Raw genomic sequence first — 27,526 nt, forward strand, 5'->3', positions numbered from 1 at the left:
AAGGTAGCAGGGACGAGTGGAAGAAATTCCATATTTCCCTACCAAACAGCAAGGTGGCAGGGACGAGTGGAGAAAATCCCATATATCCCTACCAAACAGCAAGGTAGCAGGGACGAGTGGAAGAAATTCCATATATCCCTACCAAACAGCAAGGTAGCAGGGACGAGTGGAAGAAATTCCATATATCCCTACCAAACAGCAAGGTGGCAGGGACGAGTGGAAGAAATTCCATATATCCCTACCAAACAGCAAGGTGGCAGGGACGAGTGGAAAAAATTCCATATATCCCTACCAAACAACAAGGCAGTAGAGATAGGTAACATAAAATCCACCTGTCCCCACCTGGGGAGGAAAAAAGAGGTTAATGTGGAAAAAAAGTTACCTATCCCCATCAGGGGGGAAATCACACGGAGGAACAAGTGGAAAAAAATCCACCTATTTCTACCAGGGGGGAAAGTAGTTGGGAAAAGCGGAATAAATTCCATCTGGCCCTACCATTCAAAAATAGGGGGGATAGATGGACGACTTGATTCCATGTATCGCTACCAGTAGAAATAGATGGAAAAATATTCCACATATCCCCATTGGGGGGGATATCGCGGTAGGGATAGGTGGAATAGGCGTTAATTTTTTACACAATTTTCGATTATGGCTGAATCCGAGTGGGTCTGTGCCTTCGAACAGTGGGGAGACACTCCTGACTTCGGTCGAACTCGGCTCCGTTCGGCTCAGCATTGCTCCGAGCAATTATTAGGGTTGGCACCACTTGTCTTCCTTTTGCGTGCAAGACCACAGATAAGATAATCACTTGAATTTTGACAATCCTAAATTGCCGAAAGGGATAGTGCCATATATTAGAAAGGGATAGCACGATTCGACCCTGAACCGCTGTCAAACTTCGGGTTTGTAGGAAGTGTCCTTTCTGTACGGTAGTACTATTATTTCTTCTGTGCTTCGAATCCAAACCTGCCAAAACAAGACAATATGGCGGACGAATGTTTGAAATGTCACCGTATTTAAGAATGATTTCGCTTAAGGCGCGGTGTGTAGTAAAATGCACTTTTTTGACACCATGTTTACAGACTTTTACAAGGATATCATGCATTATTTTCTAGTATGTATAACTTCAGTCCTTGAACTACGTTATTGCTTGTCAGAAACACGACGGCTCATTATTTTCTCGATAGAATCTTAAGTTGAAAACATGCCTAACACTGTCTTTATTTTCTTATGTTAGAAGTACTAGGACGAAAATGTATATGAAACTTACTTCAGTCGATAGCTTTTAAGTAAATCTTCATTATTGCTTGTCCTTTTATCGATACGTTAATTTTTTCATTCATCATTTGATGAATTCAACATTTTGCCTACTAAATTACACCCTACGCGGCAATACCTTGCGCCTATTCCTCACGCCAGTACGCCCGTGACCACTGTCAGCGTCGGACCTGTGCTAGTTTAGCGGACGTTTCATAAAATGGGTAACCACAGTATAAATATGCAAATATGTTATACACACAATGTTTTTCAACATACGAAGAAAAGCAAAATAATTCTTAAATACGGTGACATTTCAGACATTCGTCCGTCATATTGTCATTTTATAACAAGTTGGGCAGCAAAGGCACACACCCATCTAACCAATCCGGAATTCAGTCACGATTGATAAATTGTGTAAACATATTTTAAAAGGCTATAAAATTAATCAAATTGAATAATTTAGACTGGTCACATTTTTGTAAAAATCGATTTCTACTGGCAAAACATATTACTTTTTGGCAACCGGGTTTTTTAACCTAATTAGAACCCGCTGAATCCGAATTTGCCGGTTGCTTGATCGAATTCTTGACTGGAAGTGAGATATTTGATATTTAAGGTCCCTTTTTTAGTTTTTCGTAAATAACTCGTAAACGGTGGCCAATATAAAAAAAATGTTGTAAGCATTAATAATCTACACAAAATTTTCAATAAAAAAGATTGAGTACATTTTTAGCAGGGATCAATATTTAAAAAGATAATAAAGAGGGAAAGTTAATTATAATAAATTCTAAGGTTCCTTGTTTTTATTTTTTCGTTAATAATTTGAAAAGTATGACTCATAGCAAAAACAAATTTTACACATAAATAATAAACATAAAATTTCCTACAAGAAACATGTAGAACACTTTTCGCTAGGATCAATATTTAAAAAGACAAAGCAGCCGGTAAGTTAATTACAATCAATTTTAAAGTCCCTTTTTAGTTTTTTGTAAATAACTCGTAAACGGTGTCCCATAGCAAAATAGGTTTTTATGAATAAATAATCTACATAAAATTTCCTGCAAAGAACATCTGAACACTTTTCTCTAGGGGTCATCCATTAATTACGTCACACGTTTAGGGGGAGGGAGGGGGTCAAGAAAATGTGACATATTGTGACATGGGGGAGGGGGGAGACACAAACTTTGTGACGTCACTTTAACTTCATCAGTAACCGAATTTTTTTTTTAAATTATTTTATTCGCTGTACATTTAAATAACAAGTTTTTAAAACGATAATCGTTTTTATTCTTTTAATTTTCTTTCCTAAGCAGTTTTGGGTTATAAAATTACTAATATTTATATCGTCAAAAATATTTTGATAAAATATTAATAATACTTAGGTACTTACTTAATTCGATTTGGCGATTTCGTAGAAAAAATGTGACGTCACACTAGGGGGGAGGGGTTTGCCAAATGTGACCAAATGTGACAAGGGGGGGGGGGAGGGGTCAAAAAACCTAGAAATTCGTGTGACGTAATTAATGGATGACCCCCTAGGATCAATATTTAAAACGATATTAAAGGAAGAAAGTTCATTACAATCAATTCACATGTCACTTTTTTTAGTTTTTAGGGTCCCGTACCTCAAAAGGAAAAAACGGAACCCTTATAGGATCACTGCGACTGCGACTGTCTGTCTGTCTGTCCGTCTGTCACAGCCCATTTTCTTCAAAAGTACTGGACCAATTAAGTTGAAAGTAATTAAGCAATTAAGTTGTACCAAAGTACACACATGTAAATTCGTGACCCAAAGACGGACATCTTACGTAAACAAATGAATTTTAAACATGGAGACCACTTTTTAGCCAAGGGGGGTTAATTAACATTGAGAACCTATTTTGCTATGGGCCACCGTTTACGAGTCATTTACGAAAAACTTAAAATAGGGACCTGGAAATTGATTATAATTAACTTACCCCCTTTAATACCTCATTAAATATTGATCGTAGCGAAAAAGTGTACAAAACCTTTTTTGTGGACAATTTTATGCTCAATATTTATGTATAATTTTTTTTTGCAACGGGGGCACCGTTTACGAGTTATTTACGAAAAAAAAGCGACCTGTGAACTGATTGTGATTAACTTTCTTCCTTTAATATCGTTTTAAATATTGATCCTAGAGAAAAGTCTTCAGATGTTTTTTGCAGAAAATTTTATGGAGATTATTTATTCATAAAAACCTATTTTGCTATGGGACACCGTTTACGAGTTATTTACAAAAAACTAAAAAGGGACTTTAAAATTGATTATAATTGACTTACCGGATGCTTTGTCTTTTTAAATATTGATCCTATATCCTTTTTTTATTGAAAATGTTGTGTCGATTATTAACGTTTAACAATTTTTTTTTTATATTGGCCACCGTTTACGAGTTATTTACGAAAAACTAAAAAAAGAGACCTTCAAAAAGTGATTATAATTAATCAATATCCTAGCGAAAAATTGTGCGAAATCTTTCTTGTAGGCAATTTTATGCAGATTACTTATGTTTAAGAAAATTTTTTGCTATGCGCCACCGTTTAAGAGTTATTTACGAAAAACTAAAAAAAGGGACCTTTAATATCAACTATCTCACTTCCAGTCAAGAATTCGATCAAGCAACCGGCAATTTCGGATTCAGCGGGGTCTAATTAGGTTAAAAAACCCGGTTGCAAAAAAATAATATGTTTTGCCAGTCGAAATCGATTTTTACAAAAACATGATCTGTCAAGTATACACTCATATTGTATATAATTAATAATTATTTAGGTACACTCACCGTCTTACCTACCATTTTTAGGGTTCCCCACCCAAAGGGTAAAACGGAACCCTATTAGTAAGACTCCGCTGTCCGTCCGTTCGTCCGTCCGTCTGTCACCAGGCTGTATCTCACGAACCGTGATAGCTAGACAGTTGAAATTTTCACAGATGATGTATTTCTGTTGCCGCTATAACAACAAATACTAAAAAGTACGGAACCCTTGGTGGGCTCGGTGGGCGAGTCCGACTCGCACTTGTCCGGTTTTTAATTCCATTAAGTATACTCATCATAATTCGAATTTACTAATAAATCTTATTCAATATTAATTGCCGAACTAAAAATCCCGGAACTGACAATTCAGAATACCGATGTCGTCAGAATAAGGACGTAGACGTGCTGCGCGGGAATGGTGCGGGGCGCCGCGCGGGGCGCCCGCCTGCCCGTTCTACCACGCGTCTGCTTCACCCCCTTGAAAACGTAAAACTCGAGTATAAGAGCGCCTTAAAATTTAGTTTTTTCTTCGCAAGTGTGACGAAAAACATTGTATGTAACTCCGGGGGTAAGGATATTGTAAACTCGAGTCTTTAACTCCCTCCAGCCTGCGGCAGTTATAGACCTCGTTTACAAAATCTCGCTTACCCCCCTGGTTGCACAATGTACTATTAATCTGTTGTCTGTATAAGGATCTTTGACCGAATATTTAGTCATCCTTTTGCACACTATTTTCCTGCTCCACACAGCAGAGGTTTGAACCCACGATTTTTATATCAAAGGTTAATTGTTATCTTACAATAAAACAATAATCAGTTTTCCACCTTTTATTTCGATAAGGCACATTATATAGTAATTTGAATACATACATAAACAAGGCGTCGAGTGCGCAAGCTTACACGAATAGGCAAAGCGGACCAACGCATGAAAAATGAACCAACTTTCATTGAGAGCTAAAACAGTGTTACATCTAATTGGTAAGAGGAACTATACTATACACCTCACTTGAAGCTTAGTATATAGTCGTAACACTTACATAGTTCACACAGAATGATATAATATTGACATATGCTCATATTTCATTCAATATTCATTGATATTTAAAGTATTCCATAGCGGTTAAAACAAAAACGACAGTCACAACACGGAATGTCTTTAAAAACATGTATATTGTGTCCTGGGATATCTCAATACTGTTAGGTAAATGTAATGTGCAACATAGATAAGTAGATATTTTAAGTTTATGTAATTTATCGCTTTTAAGCTATTTAGATAAAAAAAAAAACAATCAATTGCACAAGAAATAATGTGTATGCTCATACACATACTCCAAGTATGTGTATGAGTATACACATTATTTCCTTAAAACTTCCAAGTTAAGAAAGAACAAGTAACTTGAATTTTTCATTTTTAATCATCCTAACAATTGATAATTACAATTTATTAAAACACCAATAGTCCAACACAAACATTGTTTGCAACTAGTAAGTAACCCAAATAAATTCTCATCCGTAAATATATCCAATGAAAAACTAATAAGTTGTGAGATATTTGGACCTTCTACAAAACAGCAACACTCTTTAACTGTCCATCGGTGGACCTTATGCATTTTGTAATAAGGTTTACGAACTGTCAGTTAACACTGTGGGCGATGGTACAAACATACAAAAAAGAGACCTTTAATTATTAGAGCTGGGAGATTTTGACATTTACGTAACTTGAAATAAGCTTCATAATAGCTAGTTTATCGTTGAGACAGAGCGTCTTTTAAGTGTCAATCACAATGGTCCCTACCAGACATAGGAATCCGCGGGGCAAATTGTGAATTAAGACATTGTTTGTGCACTTATGGTACTAATTACAGCAAAATGTAGGCTGTTTTAAAACGATTAGGACATTAAAAACTAATTTTTAACTATTTTGTTGTAATTAGTACCATAAGTGCACAAACATAAAGTATAATTCACAATTTGCCTCGCAGATTCCTATGTCTGGTCCCTACATTCGCTAAACGACACTTTTTTTCTCAAGTCTACACAAATACCTTTGGGACTAAAATATTTTAATTATTCTTTTCAAAAGTCTACATAGATAGTAAATCATTTTTGACATTAAAGACAAAATTTTGTCTGGTGGTGTGTAGAGGGCCCATTATAAGCAGATTTCATCATATGATATTAAGTATTTAAAACGAGCGCACTGACTTATAACAAATAAAAAAACGTTTTAAAACTCGGATTAACTAAATACATAATATTTAAACATTAAGTCCCACAACCTTGTCGCCCTTATGGGAAATCAGTCAAGCAATTTACTCTAACAACGGTACAGATAAACCATTTTCAAGCTGAGTTCCTCTTTATTGAACCTACGATCTACTTACATGTAAAGACGCAACGCACACAAAAAGCTGTTGCACCTATCTATCTTCGCTTCGTTCAGGATTCAATGTACGCCCTCGCCGTAAATATGTCAATTTGCTCCCTTGTGACACAATCTACTATATGATGTGACCGTAGCTCGGAAAGGGGTGCGCAGTTAAGAATGGTTTATTTCTATTAAGGTTGATCACGACAAGGTTGTTGACAGTGCTCAGCCAGAGTTTCCAAAGCATACATATACATATATGTAATATATGTGTTCTGTTCGTATATATCATTGGTGTTATTTTCCTATTATACGAATATATATAACGTACGCCTTGGAATACATATTAACGTGCCGTATCATTTGTGCATTCTCTTAAGATTTTAGTAGCGAATATATCTAGACGAAAGATAATAATTAATGAAAACTGAATGGTGTTTTGAGCACGCTGGTCGTCTAGATACATGCCAAATTTATGATCTAATAGTCCCTTATATCTTTTAGTACCCCCCTGAGGTCTATATAAATCATTTAAAGAGCCTTACAATACTGTAAGTAAAAAATAGTGCCTCGAATTTACAGGTGATAAAATGGTGATGCTTTTCTTCACCTTTTAAAATATAGACCTTAGGAGGAGAGAGGAATCAACAATGCAGTGGATTTAGCCCTGACAATAGTTCCCCCGTCCCCTTTAGGGCTATTATTGTCGTATTTTCATCACTTATCCATGTGGAATAGACATGTCTCGTTATCACACACATTTGTCGAAACTGTAAGAACAGATGTCTTAGAGACGTCGAGATTCGTAATGAAAATACGTTAATTTTAAAGACCAGCTTACAATGCAACTCGCATCTTTGTTTTGGAAGCAAAGAAAACTGTATCTGCGTTATATTATTATATAAATATATACGCACACTGCACTTGGAACATAAAATGTTTACAACAATGTGTACCGATATATTTTGCTTAATATTTTATGCGCATTAAAGAGCGATAGGGACGCATCCATCAGTTAGAATGAGACTTATTATTGTGTAAAGAACGAGAACCTATCGCATCTTTATCGTACTTTACACACAGTGGACGGAGGAACTACTGTTCTAACGTCAGCTGACCAAAACTAAAGCCTTATTAAACTAGAACAGTCATACTCAACGTGCGAGCCGCATGCAGCCCGCAGGCATTAAATGGTCAGCCAGGTGATCCATAGGCATAGATAGATAAACCTTGGCATCCCTCACCTATAATAAAAGTAATATAAGTAGCAAATTTATTTTGCGGCCGGGGCTACAAGACAAAACCGTCTTTATGGCCCCAATAAAAAGGGTTAATTATAAGTCTAGAAATAAATAAAAAGTGCAAAAATTCACTGTCTCGGGCGAGGCATGAACTCGTGACTCTGAATCACTAGCCCATTGCTCTGTCAACTGAGCTACCGAGACTTCGAGCCTCGCCCGAGACCATGAATCTAGTATATAACTGGATCAGGCATGAGGGGTGGGGGGAAAAATTGCAAAAGCACATCTATAGGATCCTACCATCTATGCCCGAGACAGTGAATTTTTCATCATTTATTTCTAAACTTTGTGGTATCGTTTACGGACGTTTCTGTTAAAACAGAAGTAAGTTCAAGTATGGCTGAGCTAGAATAAGGTTTATAATTAGTCAGTTGACTCGATGGTACAGTCAGCAGCAGAACTTGCTAAGCGGGCGAGGTGTTCAAAGTGATCTTGGCGCGACTTTATTGCTAAGCAAATAAGAGCGTGTCAATGTGTTTAAACACTTCGCCCGCTTAGCAACTTTTGCTGCTGACTGTACTGTACTCTGGACTGGACGGTCTAGTAGTCGTCGATGTCGTAGATGTTGTCGATCTCCTCGTCATCCAGCTGCATGGATTGGAAGTCCACCTTGTAGCGGAGGAGGCCTGCGGGAGACACTAATGTTAGTTGACGCTGATCATAAATACATATATAAAAGAACAGAATAAATAATAATACATTTGAACATCAAAACAAGATAAAAGAAGACACAACACACACAATATATTTACACTCAGTGGAAGGTGTCACATATTTTGAAGAATGATGACGTAATTAGAATAGAAGATTCTTGATTTACACGTCAGAAGAAATTTAGAATAAGATAATATCAAAGATAATTAAACGCGAAAAACTCTTTAACCATCATAAAAAGAACAAACACGATATAGTTAAACCAAGAAAAGTCTGCAGAGATTTTGACAGGACACTCAGTGGAGGTGTTATTTGAAACGTCAAACTTCTATGAAATTATGACGTATAAATAACACTAGTACTGCGTGTGTTGTCAAAATCTCTGCAGACTTTTCTTGGTCTAACTCTATTTTATTTATTCTTTTTTATTTCGATCGGCCTAGGAGAGGTTTGCATTCTGCATATTTGCATAACATGCTATGGTTGGGTAGCACCTCTCTTCAAGGCCAAATTTTACCTCTACATCAAAACAAAAAAGCAGTATAAAAATTACAACGTTGGCCACACTCAATATTACCTTTTCTCCAAGTTAGTATGCATGTAAAAATAGTAAAACACATGGAAATGATGAAAGTTACGGCGACATAGATTTGATTTTAATTTGAAGTGAACGCTACTTTGAAAACATACTTTTTGTTTTGTTGTTATGATTATTAGTTTTGGATATTTACTAAAACTAACCAATTGTAAAATGTATGTGTGATTTTGATATTGGTTTGCACACAACAATTTTACTTACGTAATAAAAATATGAACCAGGAATTGTGTTGTCATCCATTAAAGGTTCCGAAGATATTTCTCGTATGTTTGTTTGTACTTTTGACAAATTAAACACTCATTGTTTATGTTATTTTGTTGAAATAGTTTTTTTTTCATTTGTCTTTGGATATATAATTTATATAAAATATAAAATAGATTTAATAGATAGTTAAACGAATCGTGGTTGCCGTTGCAAACGTTTTTATTACCAGAAAAGCATACAATTTTGTCAAACCGTTTTACATTATCTTCTTAGACCTCACGAGTAGGTACATTCTAAAAATTATCATTATTCTTTAAAATCATAACTTAGTGGGTCTAAAATTAAAACAGTTTAAAACCTAAATCTATGACTAGAACATATCAAACTTTGGGTAAAATTATAGTTATATTTAGGAGTTATATATTGGGGTAACTCTGGATAAACTATAGTAATACAAAATATATTTTATAAGCCATCTCAATCTTCACTGGTCATGCAGTGTATGCCTTTCAGGCGTCTATATTCGTAGGTTAATATGTGAATGCCTGCCCTGATGAAACGAAACGAATGTATTGTAACATTAATATTAAAACGAAAGAATGATAACTTTATCTTGAAGCATTTTTATTCGTATCACGCAAATCACGCAATAAAAAGATCAAACCTATGTCGAGATGTCAAACTTACTAAAATTCTACTGAAACTTGAAAGTTCCATGACAATGTATACTATGGTAATATACCCTAATTTCTTGCATTGAGGCTAAAAACCGGGCAGGCAGTTGGTGTTTCGTTTATTATATATTATGCGTCTATGTTACTATTGCTATTTAATGCTGAAGGCATTGCATGGTTTCAAACAAAGGTCATATATAAGTTTACAATATATAATACATTAGTGTCATGCCAGCGGAGTGTCAACACTACAGACTATTTTGTCAATGGGCCTTTAAGATGCTTTCTCAAGATCAGAGTAAAAAAATGGCTTGTTCTAATTCTGTGATGAACTACTCGTATTTACGCAATCATAGGTAGGTAAATCCATACAAAATTACGTCGAAACTGCCCCAGACAATCTTTGTATTGAGTAAGATGTATTGGGTTTTTTTACACTCAAAGGAGTGGTCTTATAAGTTAAAATGGGTACCCGTGTCACTCAAGTTTTATCTCACAGGTGGGGCTGTTGCAATATTGTTAGATGCTTTTAAATGGGTTTGGCCGGTGGAAGTTTTTAGCAGATGGCGCCATCATAGCTTGCCCTGTCAATCCCTAGAATTGTGTCAAATTTTGTTTTTTTAATACCCTGGATGCCAGGCCTTTAAGCCAAATCCCATAGAAAAAGGGGCAAGCTATGATGGCGCCATCTATGCAAACCTTTGACAGTTGCCAACCCCATTTAGAGTGATATCATGTGTGACACTTATCCCGCTGGGTGACGTTTAAGGTCTACAGGCAAAAGGGGACGGCGAAACAATATAATACCGAGATTGTATCAAGCATGGGGTGGGCTGGAAAACGAGGGAATATTTCCCGATCATAACCCGCAACAAGCAACGAAGTGGTGTATTCCCATTTGTCCCCGCCGGGCACAGATGGGAATACACCGAGGAAGTTCAACACAGATGAAACTGTTTCACGTAACACGATTTTGAATAAAAAATAGACCAAATTTGTTCTGGGTATAACTTTTGTAACTCACGATGAAAAATAAGTATCTTAAAATATTCGTGATGATACTATTACGTGGCCAAAAATCCTTTCACTTCGTCTGCAAATTAAGGTTATGATCATAAGTGACCACCACTAAGAAAATATGTTTCGATGTAAACATACAAAATTATATTTTTTTATATTAAAGACATTTCAGTCCAAGGGAAATTTAGTCAAAGCACCATACTGTACCGTAAACATTTTTAATAAAAATATTGAGGGCAGGAATCACTTGTTTTCTGAATACAGTTGTTTTATTTCATACTACAATATTTTTGAATTTGGCAAATTATTTTGAAGTACAACATATCATCCTAGTGGTGGTCATAATTAAGGGTTTCAAATACTGCAAGCATATTTCTTTAGTGATCTATAAACGTGTTATTTCGAGTTCCACACACACTTGGAGCGATTTACACTTACCATATTTAATATCGAATAAGAAATATCGTAAATATAAATGTTTATTTAAACATTAAACCATTACTTACTTACTCAAAATAGGTACTGTAATTAAGGTTCAAATTTGAAGCAATAAGTTTGCCAAAAAAATTTGATAGTTTACAGTTAGTGTATATCGCGCCAAAATACACAGCCGACAAAACATCGAACCCTATAGTACTCTGTCTCAGTAAAATCGATACATTACAGTGCGTTTAACGCTTAACGCTCTGAGTGTTGTATAAAACGACAAGGTACTAAGTGCAACGTTTTGAGCTGTTTAATAGTCGTCGAGGTCGACGTCGTCCAGCGGTTCGTCCAACTGAAGGGATTGGAAATCAACTTTGTATCGAAGTATGCCTGTTTTCCCCATTTTTAAGGTAAAAGAATTGTTTTTTAGATACATTTTGGAATTTTTTAAATCATATTTAGAATTTTAGACCACATTTTCAAGTGTAAAATTTTTTTTTTATTGATGGATGGATGTTTAGAACGAAATTTATTAAGTGTTTAAAAATTGGCAATGTGTTTTTTTTTACCAAATTTAAAGATTTTTATGGAGTTATTGTTTTGTTTTTTCGAAGTCCAGCGTTGTTATCCAAGCAGCAGGAAAAAGAGAGAAAACATATAGATTAGTATTTGCAGCAGGTCAGGTTAGACATAAGCATATAAATATAGCACAACAATTTACAGAACTTTACATAAATATGTACAAGTTGCTACAAGGAGTGGTAGATTAGTAAGCACCTATATGCATTTTTTTTTCAAATAGTTTCCTGTAAAGTGCTATCGGTATTAAGCTTAAGTAAAGTGGATTTCAATAATCTCTCGCTCTCGTTCCGTAATGTGAACTTACTTAATCTTCTTATTTCTCTGTATTTGTTGTCTGTATATGTCCATACATGTTTGTGATTGTCACGAAGAAATGTCTTTTTTCTGGCAAATAATGTAAACAAACCAGTTTACCTTCACAACTTCGTTATACGCACTTTTTAAGGACAACCATTTTAAGCACGGTCTAATCAAAAGGGGGTACCTAATGATTCCCCGACCAATTTTTAGCAGATGATCGATTCGCTGACAATGTTTTGCCGAACATCGTTTCGCAGTCATTAATTCGTAGATCTAGCTTTTGTTCACATTGTTGAAATTTTCTATTGAACTCCACTTTACTCGTAAAGTCTTCGAGCAACACCGGGAAGGGAGACTGCATTACTACTTCCTCTCTGCCGAAGCATAGGTACAACTGTACCTATGGCGGTGCATGTTGTGACTCGTCCGTACACAAAAAGAGTTCGAGGTTTGCAATATTTGACGTGTGTCATTTTCTATGTATTTGTGTCGTCATTACTGATTGGATTTTGTATGTAGTGAGTGAGAAGTGCGACTGTGTACACGTTTGCCCACGCAAAAAATGGCAGAACGATTTGTACGGTAAGATATCGCTTGGGCCCCTTCCTTCCGACGTGTCGGAAGCCGGTGTTGCTCGAAGCGTAAAGGCCCCTGTACACACTGGGCCAGCGCCGGCTTCAAGGGACGCAGCCATGCGGTAGATGAGCAATATCACTTGCTCCCATTAACGCATAAATGCGTCCCCCAGACTGGCCCACGCTGGCCCAGTGTGTACAATGTGATGTGTGTACTGACCGCCGATGCCTCCAAAGCCGCGCACGAACTGGCTGCCCTCCTGGCTCTTGTCGGTGATGATCTCGAGCGTGGCGCCGAACGACTTGTAGTTGTTGGCGAGCCACTCCAGCAGCGGCTGACACTCCACCAGCTCAAGCTCCACCCCGCTCTGTTATATCAATATATTTTTTTTAAACTTGACAAGAACAAGAGTACTGTTAGTTGGGTTTCTAAACGTGCCCTAGCTGACAGCGCGGCTTGACAGCCGCGAGTCGTCAAGAGATCTTTCCGCGCTAAAAATAACGTCGGTCTGAGCATTGTCATGTATTCAACTCAAAAATAAATAATTTACTCAATACCAGGGCCGTGTTGCATAATAAACTACAACTAATATTACAAGCGGAACTCCTTTTCTAATAAGTCAAATTAGAAAAGGAGTTCCGCTTGTAATATTACTTATAGTTTATTTTGCAACACGGCCCTGATGGTACTTTTACTGTGATTACTATTAGTACGTGTAGTAGGACGTAGTCGTGTCACTAAATAAATGAATCTATCTATCTAATACCTTTAAACGAGCAATTCTTGTTTATTTATGTATATATTTCGGGGATCTCGGAAACGGCTCTAACGATTTCGATGAAATTTGCTATATGGGGGTCGTCGGTGGCGATAAATCGATCTAGCTAGGTCTGATCTTGGGAAAACGCGCATTTTTAAGTTTTTATATGTTTTCCGAGCAAAGCTATTAAAGCTAATAATCCCAGATATAAAAACCGGCCAAGTGCGAGTCGGACTCGCGTTCCAAGGGTTCCGTATATTACACAATTTTTAACAATCAGTGGCCGGATTAAGATATTTTGATGCCCTAAGCATTTCTAGGTGCCCCCTCTCCCTAGGGTCATCAAGATTACATTGATTTTTTGGTAAATTTAGAGAAGTTCATTGCCGCATTACAGCTGAGAATGGAAATCAGTCACATCATTTTATCACGAAAATTGACAGTGCCGCAGCAGTAATGTTGCAACAGAGTACCTAATGCTGTTGCAGTCGCCACCCGAATGTCACCTTTATCATAGCTTAGAAAATAATAGAAACGCGAGCGAAGCGAGCGCGGAAATTTTTCGATATAAAAACGCAATATGATAGACAGTTGTACATTTTTACTTTTAGTATGGAAATCAGTCACATCATTTTATCACGGAAGTTGACAGTACTGCAGCAGTAACGTTGCAACAGAGTAATGTTGCTGCAGTCGCCACCCGAATGTCACCCTTATCATACCTTATAAAGTTATTGAAAACGCGAGCGAAGCGAGCGCGAAAATTTTTCGATATAAAAACGCAATTTTAGTTTTAGTCCCAACCAGGCGCGAATCCAGGATTTCATACAGAGAAGGGATGGGACAGTTTTCTATCAGCCTAGCTTCGCATAGGGCTCGATATTTAAGGGTCTCAGCGAGGTTGTTTTCATGCATAAAATATGCAAGAAAGCAGAGAGCTTGAAATTGAATTGGCGAAGTGTGAGAAAGGCAGTAGGCCCAGCTGCGAAAGAGGAAAGCTTGGATTTGGATCCACGCCCAAGTGTAATTAAGGCAGAAGATCAACTTTGCCGTAAGGCAGAAGGCCTCGCATAAGACCTAACGCCGAACCGCAAAAGAGTGGGTTGAAATCGAATCTATGCATGTAATCACGACTCTTCTACTGCTACCGATTGTTTCCCAAAGAATTACGCGCCATTATTTTTGCAAATTAGCTTTTGGACAGCTAAAAAAATCGTGTGGTAAAAACGATGTGTCTGTCCCTAATAATTAATAATTTTAAAATTTGTTCACCTTTTTCAACCTGGCATTTTGGTGCCCCCCCTGAACGTGGTGCCGTAAGCACGTGCTTGTTTTGCTTATTGGTTACAAAGTCTTTATTAATTCAACCATTAAAGTCGACGAGTACAAAAAACTTCGAGCTAGCTCTCAATTTAACATTTTTTTTAAAACATTATTTTTAATTTGACCTTACAATTACTCGTAAGTAGGTAAGACCGTTAAATATTTAAAATGATTATCTTATCAGAAAATTATCACCAATTACTCTAAGAAAACTACTACTCTAAGTAATCCGGCACTGTTAACAATGTATTTTTTATGTGAAACGTGAGTGAAATCTCTTTAAAAAATCCGTAGGGGTCGGATCAAAAACTGTAATTAAGTCCGACTCACGCTTGACTGTACATTTCTAATAGGTTTTCCTGTCATCTATAGGTATAGACCTATTTTATGTATTTTTTTTTTTAATTTAAGACTTAGTAGTTTCGGAGATAGGGGGGGGGGGGAATGGTCATTTTTTGCCTATTTTCTTGAATAACTTCTAAACTGTTTTTTTCGAAATTTATTCGAAAATTATAAAAAAAATATATTTGAGATCCTTACAATAAGCTCTTTCATTTGATATGTAACATGATATAGTTTGAAAAATTTAATTTTTTCAGTTTTTCATTTACCCCCCAAAAGTGGCCCCCAAGTTTAAAATTCCTTTGTTTACGTTACATGTCCGTATTTGGGTCACAAACTTACATATGTGTACCAAATTTCAACTTGATTGGTCCAGTAGTTCCGGAGAAAATCGGCTGTGACAGACGGACAGACAGACAGACAGACAGACAGACGCACGAGTGATCCTATAAGGGTTCCGTTTTTTCCTTTTGAGGTACGGAACACTAAAAATGATATGGAACTGTCAGGTCGGGTCGGGTTCCCGTTGCTAATGACGCTGCACACGGCGCGTGTGACGTGCGCATATCAAAGCGCGAGCTACATGCACAATAGCATGCTCAAGTTATACGCATTTTATTTAATTAAACGTTTTGTACATTTCATTATTGTTTGATATTCAGAATTTAATCATCTCTCTATTAACCTTTTCGATACCGTGTCAAACACAAAAGCTGTCACTCAGACGCCACGTCACCGAAGTGTCAAAACTGAAATTGAACTTTATGCATATGCACGTAGGTCTATGTTGCTCTGTGGCCTGTGACCGATTAATCCGTCTTTGGCGTTGGACCTGCGGTGCGGATATATCGGTTATTGGCGTCCAAAAGGTTAAATAACTATCCGTTTTATACTTGTAGGTATAGATAGAGTGTCGTACCTCTTTGTCGGTGAAGTGTGACTTGTCCTTCTCCTGCTCGGGCGTCAGATGCAAGATGGTCTCCTGGTTGGTTGCGTGCGACTTAAGGACGTATCTGGAATTACAAAAAGTATTATTGAACAGTGCATATTATATTATTCAAGTCGCCTTACATAAAACTTGGGCTAATTTTTGTGCTCTCTTTCATTTCTCATCACATGTTCTCGTAATTGTGGGCCGATGCGGAGCCTAGGTCGACAAACATGTGATATGAGGCTTTTTTATTATTGGCCGAGGTGTGTATACTACCTAGTCGGTTACTAAGTTCTGTTACAAAGTTTCCAACTCATTAAATATAAAATAAACCTTAAAAAAAAATTAGGCACAGTTTGATAGCTTATTTTGTAACGATCAAAACATGATATAATAATATAAAATTCAGTTGGAGAATTCATGGGAATCCTTGGAAAGCTCCAGATTACGTGAAGGCGTAAACACGCGGTCAATTTATGAAAATTATACTTTACAGAAGTGTGTCTAATGCAATCTTGCAACTTTGCCAGAAGATTCAATTGCTTATTTTAATGAGACCTCTAAGTTACCGTAAATTTTGTGATGACCGTTTATTTTTTTACTAGTTTATACCCTAAGATATTCCCCTCCAAACATTGTATATTTTTCAGTTTCGCACGAAAACGTATAGATTTAGACAATTGTGCAGGAGGCAGGCTTGGAAAACTCTGTAGACTATGTGTTTAATCAAAGAAACCCACGTAAACTATATGTTAAATTAAAGATGAATTATCAAGCTATCGAATTGTGCAAAGCTGATACGTTCTTAATATGATTAGAAATAAATAGCATGTAAAAACGACACGAACAGGGAGCGTACTTTTGACGGTTTTTTTTACGCCATTTTTCCGAGTTCTATAAGGAATTCTGCAAAACCAGAACAACTATGTTTATTAGGTTGTATTGTAAGCTTATCATTAATAAATAAGCTTTACAATTGTATACACGAATAATTAAAAATCGCTACCTATTTCCTTTTATTCCGTGAAAACTCTGGTAACGGAACTTAGTAACCAACTAGGTATATTTGTCCGACGGAAAGCACCAACTTCGTTTAGCAGCGGGCCGAAAATTGACGCTTTCCGGCCGGAACGGAGAAAAATATGGATTTCCATCAGAGAAGGGTCCTTACGCTTCATGGGCAATAAGGACCATTCTATCAGAATTTCTGCTGTAATTTCAGATAAAAAGGTCCTTATTGCACTTGAAGCATGAGGACCCTTCTGTGCTGGAAAGCCACAAATGCAAATGAGTTAGCATCTCACCTCTGGATGTCGAGGTTCTCCCAGCAGATGAGCGTCTCGACGGCGCCGAGCTCGAGCGCGCGCAGCGTGTCGTCCACGCCGAAGCAGTATTTGCCCGTATCCTGCAATAACCATGTTCGTATAAAAATAAAATAAATAAACAAATATTTAAATGCTGAGATTACGCCGCTTGACGACCGGTCTGGTCTAGTGGATAGTGACCCTGTCTGCTAAGCCGATGGTCCTGGGTTCGAATCCCAGTAAGGGCATTTTATTTGTGTGATGAACACTAATATTTGTTCCTGAGTCATGGTTGTTTTCTATGTATATAAGTATGTATTTATCTATACAAGTATGTATATCGTCGCCTAGTACCCATAGTACAAGCTTTGCTTAGTTTGGGGCTAGGTTTGATCTGTGTAAGATGTCCCCTAATATTTATTATTATTATATATTATTATATTTAACTTTTTATAATATAAGAATAATAATTAATATCTGAACTGATGATGACCCAGATATGCCATCAGGTAGTTTAAACACAGAATAAATAATAGTACTACCGTACAGAAAGGACACAAAACCGAAGTTTGACATCGATTCAGAGACAAATCATGCTGTCCCTTTCTAATGTGGTAATGGTATGGCATTATCCCTTTCGGCAAATTAGGGTTATCCAAATTCAAGTGATTATCTTATCTGTGGTCTCGTGCACGCAAAGGAACGTCCAGTTGTGTCAACCCTGATAATTGCTCGGAGCAATGCTGAGCCGAACGGAGCCGAGCCAAGAATGCCCGAAAGGAAGAGTGTGTCGCCCCACTAGTTTAGATTTTAAGGGCTCAGCAATACGACTAACGAATAACTGCTTACTGTATGTAGCTTTTCTAAAATGAAGTGCATTGTAACCTTAGAGAATATAACCAAACGGAGTGGTCATTAACAGGCGTTCCCCTCTGTCGAAAATAGGCGGCCAATGGTCAACCACATGTATGGACTGACGTTTATCTGACATGGCTATTTTGACGTTACGTATACATTTGATGTGCCCCTTCCCCACAAAAAACGGCAGACTATTTTGTACCGAAAATTATAGACATCTCGTCTCCGTTTGGTTATATCCTCTAAGATTGTAACCGATAACCTTGTGGTTACTAAGACTAGACGCTCCACATACGTCAACATATTTCCTCTTACATCATCAGCGGCGAATGACGCCGCAGCGACCTTGACTGTGGCACAAATTGTTATCATCTCATCAATCAATCTGCAACGAGGAAGTTTGCCCGCCCAAAATAAACTATAACACCGCTAAATATGGTTGGTTGTTCACACATTTACATAAAAGGCAGAATTTTCAACAATTTTAAATATTACCGCCTATTATGTTATGTGCAATTGTTTACAATACTATCCTACACCCACTATACTATCCTTTGCCCACGGGTTTGTCTATAATTCACATTTGTTTTAAATGTGTACTCATTTACTGCTTTTATTATTGTTTACATTTTCTCATTAACCCCATTTGTTATTTCTATTATTTTCATAATATGACACCCTGCATTGAAATATTCTGGTCCCAAAACGAAAATTGCCTTAGTTTCCTTTGAAATTTTCCTGAAATGAACTTTTCCGCAACTTGCACGTACGTATGAATGTGATTTTAAATATAATATAAATATTGACATATTTTAGCAAGTTATGAATAAAAAGCCTGGATAGGTTGAGATTACACTGAAACCTCTTTTTTTTTTACTTATAACATGAACCAAAGGAGAATCAACTCTAATTACCAAATAATTTCGTTTAAATTTCCATGAATCTGAACCTGCAGAGTAACCAACCTGCGAGATCTCGTCGAAGTACCGTCCAATGAGCTTCTTCTCCTGGATGAACTTGACGTTCTGCAGCGACTCGGCCGCCAGCTCGATGGCCTGGTTGAACCCGTTCTCGCCTCCGTACGACACGTCCACCAGCTTAATGATCTTGGCTTGCAGCCGCTGTAAGAGGAATTTGCTGTAAGTATACATGTTACAAAACTCAACCATAATAAAATAAATTGATTTTTCTTTCTTATAAAAATATAATTTTTGGAACAAGCTTTTATCACTGACTGTAGTTTTTATTGTAGTCAACTTATACTTATCAAGACAATTCTAACAAACCCAATAAGGTTACAATTGTTTTTTGTAAACCCATTGTACACAAATACAAATATCCATGGCCAATGCACCTTTTTAGGGTTCCGTACCCAAAGGGTAAAAACGGGACCCTATTACTAAGACTCCGCTGTCCGTCCGTCCGTCACCAGGCTGTATCTCATGAACCGTGATAGCTAGGCAGTTGAAATTTTCACAGATGATGTATTTCTGTTGCCGCTATAACAACAAATACTAAAAAGTACGGAACCCTCGGTGGGCGAGTCCGACTCGCACTTGTCCGGATTTTTCATAGTAATTATAATGTAAAATTGTAAATGTTAGCTTATTACTTCTCTTGTGGTTTGCCACGGACTGGACGTAAGCGGCGCGGCGAGCGGCAAGACAAGGCCGTTCGTACATTTATACACGCAATGTATGAGTGGCCTTGATTTGCCGCTCACCGCACCGCGTACTGCTTGGCCTTGGCGGCCTTCAAGTTATTAGGAACAAATATGGAGCCTTTAGAAAATATTAATTAGCATGACTCACAGGATCAAACATGTCGGACTGACTGAGCTCCGTCTTGAAGTCAGCGGAACCGGCCAGAATGAGGCCGGCCACGTTGGGGCGGTCGGCGCTGATGAACAGCTGCGTGGCCACCTCGGCCACCTTCCGCACGTAGTTGTGTCGCTTCTCCATGCGGAGACGCGCGAAACGCAGCGCAGACTGACCACCGCGACCGTGCTTCTTCGGCAGGTCTACCGTGAACTTGTGAAGCACCTAAGAATGAAAATAAATTATTTAGAATATTTGTACACATTTTTTTTCCTCAACTTAAATATGCAATCGGCTGTTCTAGCCATAATCAGATGGTTTGTTTGTTTGTTTTTTTTTTTGTACACATAGCCGCAGAATAAATAATAGTGCTAGGTACAGAAGGTTCACTCTCTAACAAAACGCGTCTATTACGACCGCAAGGTGGCGCAAACGTGAGCAGGCGTCCGTTCCGTAGCGGTGCTCGGCAACTACTACTGTTAGACACCAAAATTGGTGTTGGCCGCATGTAATTGTAGCGACGCGACGAAATTGCGGGGTGAGCCACGGCTGATATAGCTTGCAGTTTGTTTAAGGATGGTATACCATCATAAGGCTAATTAAAGTTCAGGCCACGCAGGATACTCATGCTGTAGAGATTTATTTATTTATTGATTTATGTAGAGATGCAGGCACTGCACTGTACGAGTCTTAAAGTACGATACAATGACTAGTAGACGTCATGCAGTTTGCGGGGCAAGTACGCGTAGTGCGGTGTGACGTCTCTTGAATCTATGCATTACAAGTTGCACGTCACGCCTACGAATACGTATCCAGTGTGCAGCAAACTTAATAGTTAATAGACAGAACGAACCACCTCGCGAGAAAATTGCTGCGCGAAGCAGCTCGGTAAGTGTAGAAGTGCCTCGGGCGAAGCAAACGCACTCGCAACCGTAATGTAGGCTTGTGCCTGCTCGGTCACTACAGAGAGCGCTCCGCTCTCGGTCAATCGGTCAAACGAACTAGTTCGGTCTTTTAGTTCCTTTAGTTCAGTTCGGTCTTTGAGAGCTGGGAATGTATGAATCGATTTTACAGTAGTTTTTTCCTAAATCTTTGGCAACTGAATTACGATTCAAGTTGTACGATACTATATGACGATTAAACATCAAAAAGCTAGACATAATAAAATAATATAAAAAAAACAGAAAAAATATTTGATTTTTCTTCATACTTTTCAGGTTTAGGACTGTTAGTCACTCTTTTTTCTCGTTCGCACTCGTGCCAGCGTCATTGTGAACCATTTCGTTCAGTCTATTTTCTGTTTCACTCATGTCAAGCGCTCACCAATCCCACTGAACTAAAGGACCTAAAGACCGATTAAGAGCGTACAAAAAGATTTAGTTCCTTTCGGTCCTTGATGGGATTTCATTCTTAACAGTTCTTAGTTCATGACCGACACAAGCCTACCGTAATGCCTCGGTCGAGGCACGTTTCCATAGACCGAGCTGCTTCGCGCGGCAATTTTCTCGTAAGGCGGGGGTAAAAAGGCTGTTCGTTTTGTGTGGACCCACCTAATTAATACACATTTTAAAGACTTCTGTTGCTACACTTGCCTCTCTAGTGTTGCCCTGCAGCGTACCGAACAACGCGCCGTTACCGTCCATGACGATGAAGCCGAACTTATTGTCATCGGCCAGGAGCGCCGTGAGCGCCTCCGTGTGGAACTTGTTGTCGCACAGGTACAGCGAGGTGTTGATAGGCTTGAACGGCTCAAAGTCTATGTTAACTTTCTTCTCCTTGCCCTCTTCGGTGACTATGGTGCCGCAGTAGATCACTAGACCGTTTGGAGGCACTGTTGGACAAATTAGGTATTAATAAAGTTATGGGAAGGTGTATATAAAATTTTGGTCTACATAAAAACTTTTTACAAAAAAAAGCAAACCGACTTCAAAAAGGATGAAATAAAATTTTATCCTTTTTGAAGTCTATGCGTTACTAACTGATATGTTTGAAGTCGGTGCCAAGCCAAATTTTGAAGAATACCATGATTTTGGTGCGATTCGATAAGGATGTACCTACGTTGGATTGCCTTACACGACGACAATGAACGTACTTTCTGTAGGTACAGTCGACGTTAAAAATATGTTTACACTTTTCGCCTTATTACAAAGGAGTAAGGTGCAAAAGTGTAAATATATCTTTGACGTCGATTGTATCTAAAGCCCCCTCCAGACTATGCGCGTGAATCGCGGGCGAAGCCGCGAACGCGAGTGTGGAGTCGATTTCGCAGGTCTGCGTTCAGGACTCCACACTCGCGTTCGCGGCTTTGCGCCGCGATTCGCGCACGAGTGTGGAGGAGGCTTAAGAACACACCTCAGAACACACGATCAAACCTTCTTGGCGCAGTCTGTACCATGTTTGTCGGCACATTAGTGGAAATCCAATGCATTTTTTTTCGTCGTATTTTTTAAAGAGCATTTCTTACTAATGCTCGAACAGTCTATAGCACGCAAGTGTGAGATTGGGACTGAGTAATTTCCCGTCCCTTATCCAGAGGACTACATTTCAAAATATAAAACAATTTAAGAAATTTACCTTCTTGCCAAATTTCACCTAAAGCGGTTCAGTTGTTTAGCCTTGAAAAGGCGACAAAGAGGCAGACAAAATTACTTACACATTTGTAATAGTTATTAGTGCAGTTCTAATGGGATTTATAGCCATAAAGCTGATTATTTTGACTGGTATTGTTACTACTTGGCTTGGCACCGACTTCAAACATATCAGTTAGTAACGCATAGACTTCAAAAAGGATAAAATTTTATTTCATCCTTTTTGAAGTCGGTTTGCTTTTTTTTGTAAAAAGTTTTTATTTTTCCATTTTTAGTTTTAACGCATTGTTAAGAGCGCGACGCATGAATGAAAAACAAGATCATGTTTAACACTAAATTCGTGTACCTATTACTTTAATAAATATGTATGTAATCAGGAATTTACTCGAGTCCGTCTGGGAAATTATAATTCTTGTCACTACTACACTAAATCCATCCTCCGCCCCGCCACTGGCCCAATCCTTCAACGCCCCGATCACTCAATCTCACAGCGCATCAACCCCTGATCCAGGAACCCCTCGACCCTGAACCAGGAATTTTCTCGAGTCCGTCTGGGAAATTATAATTCCTCTCAACTAAATCCATCCGCCCGCCCCGCCACTGACCCAATCCCTCAGCCCCCCGATCACTCAACCTCACAGCACATCAACCCCTGATCCAGGAACCCCTCGATCCTGAACCAGCAACCCTTCAACCGCCATTCCCCGACCCGTTAATCTCTGACCCCTTAACTCCTAACCCTAACCCCCGATCAGTAATAGCCTTACCAGCTTACCACGAGTTTGACATTGATATATTCGCTAGCATGTGTGTAACTTACTTCCTATGCATCTCGCTCGTACTAACCTTAGTGTGAGCGAGATGCATAAAAAGTTACATTTAGATGCATAAGACGTTAGCGAATATGTCAATGTCAAACTCGTGGTAAGGCTACAGTTGCAGTACATCAAATTGGTGGTTTTCGGAAGCAAATGCTCGAGTTACTTTAGAAAACCCCGAAATCACTTAACACGTGCCTTTAAAAATTGAGGAGTTCCCTCAATTCCTCATGGTTTCCATCATCAGACCAGAACCAAAAATAATACGGAAACACCGTGGAGGTAACTTCTTCCAAACAAAAAAAGAATTACTCAAATCGGATCACAGGTGCCGGAGTAATCGGTGAACATACTTACATTTAAAGAAATCATCATCATTATCATCAAAATAATCATCATCATCAGGTCTACTTCATCAAATTAGTGGTTTTCGGGAGAAAGTGCTCGAGTTGCTTAAGAAAACGCCCAAAACACCATGCATGTGCCTTTAAAAATTGAGGAGTTCCCTCAATTCCTCATGGATCCCATCATCAGAACAGAACCAAATTAAAATGGGACCAACTCGGAGGTAGCTCCTTTCAAACAAAAAAAGAATTACTCAAATCGGACTACGGATGTCGGAGTAATCGGTGAACGTACATAGAAAAAAAAAAAAAAAAAAAATAGCCACAACCGAATACAGAACCTCCTCCTTCTATGAAATTGAAGTCGGTTAAAAATATAAACAATCAAAATTTGTGTCAAGTAATAATCTTGGTTAACAAAACACATTCAGATATTATGTTTCTTTTCTATACATATTTTGTACACACAATGTGTGTTTTGTATACATAATGTGATATGTAGTGTTTAGTTTTAAAATATATTTTTATATTAATATGTATGCTAGTTTAAAGGTATTTATGTATGGGCCATTAGTTGCGTGAAATAAAGATTTACATATTTTGGAACTGGATATTGTCTTTGTTATACTAGACTATAGCATTGACTGGCATAAAAATTATTTTCCGACTTTTAGGAAACTTTCCACAACTTATACTCATCGGCCAACATGTTAGGTGTGTACCTTTAGTGTAGAGCTTGAGCCTGTGCTGTACGGAGGTGATGGCGCCGAGTACGGACAGGCGGTTGACGCGCGACTTGATGTTGGACGCGGTGCCGAACTCGTCGGCCAACATCTTGGACACGCGAGAGATCTGGTCCTTGGGCGGGATGATGAGGGATATCATGGATGTGCCATTGCTGGAATGAGAAACGTACATTCGTTATTACCTACAGTAATCAAATCTTGGTAAATTCTGTAGTCTAAACGTGATAATAGAATATTAGAAGGTGCGTCCAGACTGGAAATACGATGCTCGCGCTTTTTTGCGAATTACTCTGCATTACACATCATGTTGGACCTGGTTAACTCTGCATGGGCTTTTTATTGACAAAATGTGGGAATGTCATGATAAAAGTCTAATGAAAATATGTTTATAATGACTTCCCCCCAATTTGTTGTATGTATCATATTTGGTGTAGAGTTGCTTAGATGGACCCTACTACAAAATGCATCTTGTTCACCTGATATGCAAATTTAATAATGTACCATTACTATTATTCATAATTATTTAACTGGGTTTATCAACAAGGTAAAATGAAACAGGTGAGTCTGCAAAGAACAAGCCACATTATGAGGAAATAGTTGAACATGGGTTAATTCTACTCAATTGGGTAGCCATATGAATAAAACATGGAAGGAATATATTGTAAGCTAACCCTATACTGCACTGAATTTGTTGCTATAGACAGGAATCAGTCTTTATTTTTATGTGTAACATATTGATGATGTGCAACCCTGAGGTTGTGCAATAAATTACAAATATGTCAAAGTTAATTACACAATGTCAGAAAATAGTTGTAAATCAACATTATCTAATAAGTTAAGGAATCTACATTGTGTAAATATTCTTTGTAGCTGATAATGTTGTATTAAGCCATACATTGTGTTCAAGGTAGTATAAATTGCGTCAGGAAAGTAAATTGAATTGACATTATAAGTACAATGTTGAAATAGTGCAGGGGTTACCAACATTTTTTGTACCACACCAACTTTAAAAAAAGGTATTATCACCCTACTATGTCAGTAGAGCAATTTGTGCCCCCTTTGCTGTCTTGATTCATCTGTCAGAAAGGGCACAAAACCACTTAACTACTTAAGTCACTTTTGGTAGCATTCTGAAAAACTATGGATAATTGTGCCCTATTTTTTCTATATTTGATATGGAATTCATAAATAAATATTTAAAAAATATGTATTTTATTTGATACACTAGCAGCTCTTGTATAATAAGAGTATCCTATTAATAATAACATTAAAGTAGTTGTAGTTCCATCATGAGATGGTAATCCAGTAGTGTTCCATTTTAGGACTTATATATAGTCAAACAATTTCAGTCTGGTCCACTTTGTACCTCGTCACAATAACAATTTACATGAAAGTCATGCCAAATCTGTAATTTTCATTATGGCTCAGAATTTAAAATAGTTGACTGCACATTGAAAAAAATAATGGATAGTTGCAATTGTTCTGCTGCAAAATCCATGATGCAGACTTTTTACTGTACCAATTTTTTTTTTAAATCATTCAATAGGTACGAATATTTTAATTCTCACTAGTTTTTATGAAGATGCAACATGGTATTGTTAACTAATTAACTTTGTCATCAGAAGAAAACAAAGAAATATTGCATTAGACTAACAATATTAGTACAGTCATCTGATTTCGAACAAATACATGTAGGATCTCAATAATTTGATTTTACAAGTAATTGTGTTATTCATCATTTAACAATGGTTTTGCTATTTATTGTGCAACAACATATGTCATTGATTTCTAATATTTTTAAGACCAACTGGAAAATTCATCACAGATTTTTGACCTAGCTTTGATCTGTATTTGACTTAAAATGATAATTTTAATAAGAACCTTATTGAATATTAATACTTGTTGCATTTACAGACAACACAAAGCATGACTCAACAATACAAGTTCATTGGCTTCTTCAAGACTGAAAATTCCCATTGAAATTAATCATATCAGCAATTACTAGGATGTTTGTTTAGACTTATCACTCAGGTGACGAGAATCGATCGGCGTGCGTATTGTTGTATGTATAAATGCGCATAGTGGTTCTATTTACGATGCGACGCGTGTTGAGGTTACTTTGCGCATGCAGAGAGACGTGCGCATGTCACTGACAAGTGACGCAGCCTCGCTGGCAGTTCCCACCGTCCATGCAGCCAAAAAACTCAAAAAAAAAATTAAAAATAGTCAATAAGCCTAGAAAACTCACCCCCTGGCCATCTCCAAGCTCTTTATGAGCTTCTTGATCTTCCATATTTCGACATTACGATCGGCGGACGACTCTTCAGACATCTTGATACGCGACTTATAAAACGATTACACCACTAAAACACTCCGAATAACGGACAATAATAAATAAATAAGTCTTTAAATACACCACCAAACTTTAAAATTAATGATTAACGGGGAAAAGGGAGCCCGACTCGCGGTTCAAACTGCTAAAATCCAGATCGAACCGGACGGACGAGACACCTCGCGACTCCGTTCACACACTTTCTAGTTCACATTTACGTCCGCGGTCACTGGAAGTTTTCTTCTAGTGCGGGGATTCTTGGATTTCTTCTTAATTCGATTACCCCTAAGCATGTGGGACGCAAAAATCAGTCATTACAAGATAAAAAAGATGACGTGACCAAACGATCGAACGAACGCCTCGTCGACCGTCGGAGAAATGAAAGAAAAATTGTTAGAATTTGTTGCCATAGACAAAAACATATGATGCTGTTACAAAATGTAATGAATAATTATATCATTGATGTACAATAGTGAAATTGAAAAAGTATATGCGATCATGAATAAATAATTGGATAAGATTATTTGAAATCTCTAGATTACAAAAAAAATAGACATTATAGTTGGTTATTTAAACCATTTTTAAACTTGTAACTTGTAACAATCGGTGGTCCAAATTTAGCATTGAA

At 37.7% G+C, this 27,526-nt stretch overlaps 1 protein-coding gene across 2 annotated transcripts; it reads right to left on the bottom strand.

Moving 5' to 3' along the window:
• Positions 1 to 4,845: 4,845 nt before the first annotated feature.
• On the bottom strand, positions 4,846 to 27,299 carry LOC134803325 (eukaryotic peptide chain release factor subunit 1). Of its 2 annotated transcripts, none has more exons than XM_063776116.1 (9): positions 26,815 to 27,298; positions 24,543 to 24,718; positions 21,663 to 21,901; positions 20,065 to 20,295; positions 19,219 to 19,374; positions 17,396 to 17,496; positions 16,080 to 16,173; positions 12,955 to 13,102; positions 4,846 to 8,327 (listed from the first exon to the last, which is right to left on the bottom strand). In XM_063776116.1, the coding sequence occupies exons 1-9, from the start codon at positions 26,895 to 26,897 to the stop codon at positions 8,242 to 8,244; spliced, it is 1,314 nt and encodes a 437-aa protein (XP_063632186.1). In that variant the 5' UTR covers positions 26,898 to 27,298; the 3' UTR covers positions 4,846 to 8,241. The 2 variants fall into 2 exon arrangements, with proteins under 2 accessions (XP_063632186.1, XP_063632188.1); XM_063776118.1 differs by lacking the exon at positions 4,846 to 8,327 and adding an exon at positions 9,359 to 11,667 and having other exon boundaries at positions 26,815 to 27,299.
• Positions 27,300 to 27,526: the final 227 nt, after the last annotated feature.

Source organism: Cydia splendana, chromosome 26 (assembly GCF_910591565.1).
Source record: "Cydia splendana chromosome 26, ilCydSple1.2, whole genome shotgun sequence".
Classification (NCBI taxonomy): domain Eukaryota; kingdom Metazoa; phylum Arthropoda; class Insecta; order Lepidoptera; family Tortricidae; genus Cydia; species Cydia splendana.

Coding starts and splice junctions, on each gene's coding strand:
- LOC134803325 (XM_063776116.1), bottom strand. CDS start 26,897: ATGTCTGAAGAGTCGTCCGCCGATCGTAATGTCGAAATATGGAAGATC. Junction 21,902..24,542: donor GCTCAAGCTCTACACTAAAG/GTACACACCTAA, acceptor TTTGTCCAACAG/TGCCTCCAAACGGTCTAGTG. Junction 13,103..16,079: donor CACACTTCACCGACAAAGAG/GTACGACACTCT, acceptor TTGATATAACAG/AGCGGGGTGGAGCTTGAGCT.